This window comes from Panthera uncia (genome assembly GCF_023721935.1).
Source record: "Panthera uncia isolate 11264 chromosome B3 unlocalized genomic scaffold, Puncia_PCG_1.0 HiC_scaffold_1, whole genome shotgun sequence".
Classification (NCBI taxonomy): Eukaryota; Metazoa; Chordata; class Mammalia; order Carnivora; family Felidae; genus Panthera; species Panthera uncia.
The window spans coordinates 66348566-66356811 of record NW_026057582.1 but is presented as its reverse complement, the minus strand read 5'-3'; the positions used below and the strand labels follow the sequence as shown (position 1 = coordinate 66356811).

At 39.1% G+C, this 8246-nt stretch overlaps 1 protein-coding gene across 1 annotated transcript in view; it reads right to left on the bottom strand.

Annotated features, from left to right (window-relative positions):
• Nucleotides 1–276: 276 nt before the first annotated feature.
• The window catches only part of PRKD1 (protein kinase D1), a 327609-nt gene continuing 319639 nt past the window's right edge, over nucleotides 277–8246 (bottom strand). The window contains exons 17-18 of the mRNA XM_049612962.1: nucleotides 2064–2149; nucleotides 277–1262 (exon numbers count right to left, since the gene is read on the bottom strand). Of these exons, the coding sequence (XP_049468919.1) occupies nucleotides 1044–1262; nucleotides 2064–2149 (305 nt within the window). The 3' untranslated portion in view covers nucleotides 277–1043. The remainder of the gene's footprint in view (nucleotides 1263–2063; nucleotides 2150–8246) is intronic.

Sequence of the window (8246 nt, the reverse complement as noted above, 5' to 3'; positions counted from 1 at the left end):
GAAGCTACAACGAGATTGCCATTTACAATATTCTTAATGCCTCCAAGGCTCCTGTTTGGCTTTGGTCATTTTTCCCTCCCAGAGCTCTCTTTTTTCTATTGAAACCAGATGACATGAAATACAGAAATGCTTCATTACACCTTGAAACATACTTTTAAGCTTCAGAGTAGTTACAGCCAAATTCTAAAGCATGAGACTTTTTCTGCTTTTTGAGCAAACACCTCCGCACCTAAATGGCCCGAAAACACTAGTGTGGATTACAAATTCAGTCAGATGGACACACACTTTGACAAGAATATTTATTTGTTATTACTGAAAAATACATAAAGACAAAAGGTTGCTTAGCTTCTGATTTTCCACAGTACAGAGGATATTGTAAGAAAGGGGGAAATATCTGTTATATACGGCAGTTTACATTTCTAAGGCATTTAGGCTTATAAGTAGTAGGCGCACCTAGGCCCACTTACTTGAGTTTAAACATACTGAGGCACACCAGGCAGGCAAAGGATTTCAAACTATACAGGAAACTCTTTCATGCACTTGGGTCTAGGATTGTAAATCCATCTTCCATTCCCCCATCGCTTGTTTTTTCCACATGAGTTTTGGAGTTGTTCATAGAACTGGTAATAATCTACTCTTCAAGAGTTTGTTTATAATGACAGCGCCAATGGGGCACATGGGACAGAACTATTGCATGGACAGGTTCTGTAGACTCTTACCAAATTGAGGCTCAGTAAGAAAAACACCGATTTGCAAAGGCACAGTGGAGACAGGTTTAATGCATTAAATACAACATGAATCATTCACAATAACAAGTTTAGTGTTTCAGGGAACTTTTGTTAATACAACACAGTTGGTCACACAAAATACAAATGCTTCTGTTGATTTGTCTTGGCAACTCAGATACATCAACAGTGCTAACAGTTTAACAGCTTTGTTCTCATCTGACAGAAAATAATGGCAGTTCTGCAAGGCAAATGTTAAACCTGACCGTATGTATTTATTAATTCCACAGTGTTTTGACAGATTAGAGGGGACGGAACTCAGAGGATGCTGACACGCTCACTGAGGGCTTTCATCTCTGTTTCTTCAGCGTCAGGACTGTCACTGTGGCTAGCACTGGGATTGATCAGGTGCTCAGGGTACTGCAGCCCCTGCTCGCCAGCGTACTGCTCCCACCGCAGGTCGTCACTTTCGTGGGTGATGTAGCGTTCCCCGATTTTGCACTCGAGCTCTCGCAAATCTAACCAGGTCTGATAATCCTGAGGAAGGAATTCCAAAACATTACCATGGAGACGATGAAAACGCATTAAAATACTGTCTCATTTGTTGTCAGTACCCGCAACTGATGAGTTACCCTTTTTCCTTCCACGCTATCAGTGCCCTGTCTTTCCATCAGGCACCCTGAAGTGACGTCATCGGCAGCAAAGCCATCCTATTTGCCTAAACTATTGTGCATCAGGGGGTGGGCAATCAGTGCTTGCGGCCAAGCAATTAGGAATACTGGTATTCCTTTGATATTTAAGGCCTACAAATAACCCTTCAGTATTTCACAGTATCATTTTTCTAAAGTTGAATGTGAAAATAAATATGCAAGAGAAAACAAACACACGCCTATATTTTATATTTGTCGTGCATTTGTTCCATGAATGTTAGCATAGGCTTTTAAAACACAGCTTGCAAAGGAGTACAGTGCATGACCAGATGGGCATCTGCTTGGATGCCCAAGGATTCTTCTCAGGATTACATATACAGATTTTCTTAAAATCTGGTCCTTGGAGTTTTACAACGACCCTTAGATTTTTTTTTTTTTTTTGGCACGTGTGCAAGGGCATGTATGTATGTGTGGTATATTTCTTCCCTGTCACATTTTCTTGGTAGAGAGATTAAGAAACACTAAATTGTTATTAAATCCTAAGAAGTTGCATGCATTTTGGCAAATGAATTGATGTAAGAACACTTTTAATTAAGCATATAACAAATTATTTTTACATATAATATTAAATCTTATCAATATTCAGAAGTTCATCTGATTGGGAAAATATCCAATGAAGGATTTTTACCTGTAGCCAAGGGTGACTCAAGGTCTTATCCACGCTATAGCGCTTTCTCATTTTTACTTGCAGCAAGTTATTGATAAGATCAATGGCTGAAAAAAATTCAATTATTGATAAAAATGGATGACAAATATGGAATATATGCATAATTCATTTACAGTTTATTTCACATCCATTATTTCACAGCGTCAAATGCAGGATAGTGATAGCAAGCACCAGAACCTGAAGAAAATACCTCTTGAGAATTCTAAAAGCTTGGCCTTCATTTTATTTTGGATGTTAAAAAATGAAATCGAAAACAATTGTGGAGGAGGGAGTATGAGTCTTTTGTGAGTGCAATGTAAATTTCTCTTCTAGTCTGTAATACATTTTTCTAACGTAGGAGTTTTGCTTAAATATACATCATTTAACTGTTTCTTGTACTAAATGCAGAATGCAATTACTATTCAAGAGAAAGCATTTACTCATCTTGTTTTGTGTTTAAAGTTTAACTATACATAATGGGCTTCATAGTCTTGAATTAAATGACAGATATCTGGACACCAAATTAAAACGAATAAAATAAAACACAAAATGGGCCACAACTCAGGATAAACTCAGCCAATGACCCAATAGGAAAATACTTTTTATTTCTCCTGTTTGCTTTTTAAAATATCCAATGAATTAGAATTATATCAGCCTTCATTGTTTTCTAGGGGAAGACAGGAAAAGAATTTGTCTAACAAGAATGATTCTATGAGGTTAGAACCAGTCTATCCAGCTTAGTACTCTGTCTCTGATTGGGACTCCCAACAGAGTGCAATTTAGGGGGGAAACAGTGATCCTTCTAGTTATCTAGTCTCCAAAGCATCTGAGTTACCTATACTTCATGTGACAGAATTTTCCCTCACCTTTGTAAAAATTATATTTTCAGCCTAGATTATTAATAACTCATTATTTATTAAATTCACTATTACACTTCCTATTCATTCTTGTAATAATTTCCCATATCTTTCATCTTAGCATTTTCTTCTCCAAAAAGAGCTTAGTGAAATCTGCCAAACCAATGGAAACATTCACATTTCACCGAAGTCAATTTCCACCTGTAACATACCCTGGTCATTATATTTCCTAAGAGATGGATCTTTCATCTCCAAATCTTAATCAAATAGGTAGCTGATATAAAAAAATGCAAATTAACTCCCCAACTTCCCCAATCATCAAGTCCTGAATCAAGTGGCTTTGACTCTATTGTATGGTTTACATCAGCCTGTATGGATCTGAAAATACAGGCTGTCACAGGAGTCCAGAGGCAACCTGGGACAAAGATTGCTTCAAACAGAAAGAATCTGAATCCTTTTCATTATCAGGAAAAGAGAAATGATTTCTACAGACATTTTTAAAAACTGTTTATCTTTTATTGTTTATTTTGAGAGAGAGAGAGAGAGAGAGAGCGCACACGCGCGTCTGTGTGTGCTAGTGGGAGAGGAGCAGAAAGAGAGAAGGAGAGAGAGAATCCCAAGCAGGTTGCACAGTATCAGGGCAGAGCCCAACAAGGGGCTCAATCCAACAAACGATGTGATCATGACCTGAGCTGAAATCAAGAGTCAGACGCTCAAATGACTGGACCACCCATGCATCACAAGAGAAACAATTTCTATAGTCTTTTGGTAACTTAGAGTTCTATCTCTCTGACACCAACACTCCAAGTATTTGCATGCTTGAATGGCCGTAGAATTAAACACTTAAGAATTCTTTGGAGAATTCTTGGAGAAAGTAAATGCAATAGCTCACATTTAAATGCTTTCTAGGCTGATACACTCTTGCCTTAGCTAGGATACCATAGGAAACACAGTACTTAGTACAATTTCAAATTCCAAGCATGTGTTCCCAGAGAGCTTTTGAAAGTATAGTTCTCTCAGTGAACTGTGTATTGGGCATGTGCTTTAAAACATCCATTCACATGATTTACTCACTGGTGAGTAAAGTGCCCCTTCCGTTCTTGCTGCTGTGAACTCACAGAGCAAAAATGGAGGATGAGGGGAGACGGGAGAGCTTATGCACTACCGTAAGTGCACCACAGCATTACGCTTCCCCAGACCCGGCAGGCAATAAATACATGTTATTAATTCACTCATTCTGCTTTGAATTCTATAATTAGGAAGGTGGGAGTACAGTAACTCAACAAAAGGGCTGGTTTGTGCCCAAATGCACCCCAACAGTGAACCATACTGCCTAATGGGGAGGGAAGTACTGCCAGAGGAGAAACTGTAAGTTTCTGCAGGGAATGGAATATGTGGAGATGAAACATTTTTTCTGCTGAACGAAGCACCCACAGGCTGAGCACAGCCACAGTACCCAGGCGATGTGAAGAAACACAGCCAGATAATGGCAAGTACCTCCAAGAGAAAATAGTTTAGAAGCTAAGGACAGAGTTAGAAGATTTATGTGTGTGCATATAAATTTGTGTGTGTATTTGTGTGTTGATAAATATATTTTGTGGCTTTTGGTAGACAAAAACAAATATGGTTAACTTTAGGCACCTGGCTTTACTCTGAAAATAGGTCCATCATTAGTGTTTGAGAGCCCCATTCTACTCATTGCCCCTTCTGAACTCTTAGAACATCCTTTTTATTGATCACCTCATACAATCCAGCATTAACTATACCATACAAAATGCCTTTCACTGAGTCCATTTTTAAGAGAAATTCTACAGTTTTTTCTTTTTTAACAATGTTTTCTGTATTGGTAATGTTCTTCACATGTGTCACTCATTCTTTAATCTGTTCATTCACCAAATCTGCCCTAACGAATTACTGTTGGCAATTGCTTAAGGAACAAAAAAGTAATGATAGAGTTCTGACCCCAAAACACTCCCAGTCTAGTTGCAAAGGCAAAATATGAGTGTGCATGCATGTACACACACTCACACACTGGAACATTCTGTGAATGTCTTTCAAAAACTAAGACAGGGAGCACACTCCAGCAGTAGGAAACAGGAGTGAAGAAGTAGGCTGTGGTAGTAGCCTGGAAAGTCAGAAGGAAAAATGGCAAGCTGGCATAGCAGAGAAGAATGTCAGGGCCCAAGGTGGGAGGGAGAAAAAGAAGATCCAGGCTCCCCAGAGCCCCACGAGGATCTGCAGCCCAAGAGGTCTCTGTAGCCCCATGAGAAAGGGATACTGGAGAAGCAGATCATATCTCAGAAAATCGTGGTACCCTGCACTTCCTTCCCTACATATGGGAATATCCAAATATTGGTCTCCATCGTGGGTTCGAGCCCTACGATGGGGTCTGTGCTGACAGCTCAGAGCCTGGAGCCTGTTTCAGATTCTATGTCTCCCTCTCTCTCTGCCCCTCCCCTGTTCACGCTCTGTCTCTCTCTCAAGAATAAATAAACATTAAATAAAATAAATTGTCTTAAATCCGAGTTCTCTAAACACTTTGAACAGCCACAGTGAGGTGAGGGATAGAAGCGGAAAAGTGTTCACATGTAGCCCAGAAGGCTGACCTATAACCTGTATAGTTGGTTTTTTTTTTTAATGTTTACTTATTTTTGAGAGAGACAGAACATGAGCAGGGGAGGGGCAGAGAATGAGGGACACACAGAATTCAAAGCAGGCTCCAGGCTCTGAGCTGTCAGCACAGAGACTGACACGGGACTCGAACTCACGAACACTGAGATCATGACCTGAGCCTAAGTCAAACGCTTAACTCACTGAGCCACCCAGGCGCCCTCTGTATAGTTTTGATAACTATTAAATATATGCTGGTTTCTACATTCTTAAAGGGTGATATGACTGCCTATTTCACCGGTAGTTAATATCGAACTGAATGATAAGTGCCACAGAAGTCTTGTGAAAGTAATTTTCCGAATAGAAATTCAAAGAAGACATTTATGATCTAATACTACCTGTACTCTCCTCCTTGAGCACTAATAAGCATATAACCACTGGCTTCATACAGCAAAAGTGCAGCTCTTTCTGCCCATGCTACTTAAACTTACTAAGTTGCATTGTAAAACCTTCAAGAATTCTTTCTTGACCTTGGCACCAACAATCCCACAACAGAGGCAATGTGAGAAGTCTTTCCCCTTTCTTTGTTATTGGAAAATTTTAAACAATTGTACGGTTTAAATTTTCATTTTTAAAGAATCCCCTATCCTTCATGAGCAGAGTTTTGTGCTTTCTAAAATGTCTCTAGCCACGAATTCACACTAATGTTCCCTATAAATTAGAAAAAAAAAGAAAAGAAAATGGTTGTTTTAAAGTGTATTTTGAGAGAGAGAGAGAGAGAGAGAGAGAGAGGGAGAGAGAGAGGGAGAGAGAGAGGGAGAGGGAGCGTGAGCGAGCAAGCAGGGGAAGAAAATCTGTTTTTCTTTTATTGAAGCCTAATTTTTTTTTTTTTTGCTACAGTAAACTCTTGGCTAACACAGTTACTCCCCCACTACTTCCTGTACAGCAATTTTTCTCATTGCCCCCCCAGTTGAGAGACTAAAATGTCAGGAAAGCAAAAAAAAATTTAATCAAACGTTCTCTTACAGAACTTTGAGCAGATGTTAGGACTGCTACAGTTCTGGGCAGCCTGTTTGCCAGGTGCACGAGTAATATCGGAACAAAACCAAAACTAAATACTATATGCAGGTGCTCAAGGAATTTATGTTTTAATATGAAAGGGAATGTTCCATCAGAGTGTTAATTGTATGGATTCCATTTTTTCTGCCATCAAAGTTCTGAATTATCTTTGCAACTGTAGGGACTATCTTGCAGTCATTCTGTATTTCAAAGCAAACACCACATGTAGGGACAGAATAGGTTCTCTGTATGTAGGAGGTAGATTTGCTTAAGCCACTGCTAAGGCTAAACTGAATGACCTCCAAAACCTGGAGAAAATCCTACCAAGTGAATAGAACTGGATATATGTGAATATATAATAGGTCCCTGGGGTCACACCTCTCAGTCATTTCCCAATTCCCATCTTGTGTTATTTCAGTAGAAGCCTGTCCTCCCCCCTACTCTTCCAACTAGATTTTAACTCCTTGAAGGTCACACAAATTATGTATTCATTTCTGCATGGAAGTTTCATAAATATTTAAAATAAAATGCATCACTCAGTGCATTAGGAAAATGCTTGCTAAACAGCGTTTGGTAGACTGAATACATTAATTACACATATAAATGGCCATTTTCTCAGCTCTAAGTGTGAATATCCACATTATGTGCATATGGTTTGTTTATTTTGGCTAAAGATATTCCTGGATGGTAAGACATCACAACACCATAAAATAGATCATAGGATCAGTGATTTCTATCAGAAAATCAGAATAACGCTGAGAATACCTGCAATACAGCTCATGTTATTTTGCCACATTTATTTTATAGAAGAGAAATTACCCGTGAATTCCGTGGGCTGACCTCTTCTTTTCCAGAAAGAGTACCTTTTTAAAATTTTGTCCGTATTGTCTTCTGTCCACCCGCAAATTATTCAGGTACAAATTTTCAAATTGGAAACCAAATCAGAACTATTATCCTAGTGATGGGGCCATCATCTGTCAACCACTCAGCTCCCTGCCTTCAAGGAAGTGTTTTCTTTTTTCTTCTTCTATTCTGCCTCACTGCCTGTCACAGTGCTCAGTAGTTCTCTTGGTTCGCTTCATGCTGATGGTAAGTTGTGTGTTTATTTTAAAAATCGTTTTGCAACCCTTCACATTCCAGCTCTCAACCCAGCAAGCTGTTGCCCGGCAACACTAACTGGGACGCTCCTCTCGGGCTGAAACCAGAGGCTGCAGGCAGCAAACAAGGCCGCTGGAAATCATCATCTTACTCGTTCTGAGTCAATTACCGCAATCCAATGAAGTGCAAGACCTTTCGAGACTCAAGTTGGTATCTTTCCTTTTCCAGTTCTTTCCTCTGTAGAAAGTTACTCTATCAACGGTTATGCCTTTGCTTTACATTCAATTTCATTTCCCCTTGAAGACTGGAAACACAATCTTGGAAATCACGAATTGTTTAAACACAGCATACAACAGCCCTGAAAATGATGCTAAACTGATTCAAAATTTAAGGTAGAAATCAAAATATATTTACAGGATGCTAATCATGTGCAAGGTGGATTTTTTTTTCCCATTTTCACGGCACATTAAAATCCTTTGGAGAGATTTCTGTTTTTCTTCTTCTTCTTCTTCTTCTTCTTCTTCTTCTTCTTCTTCTTCTT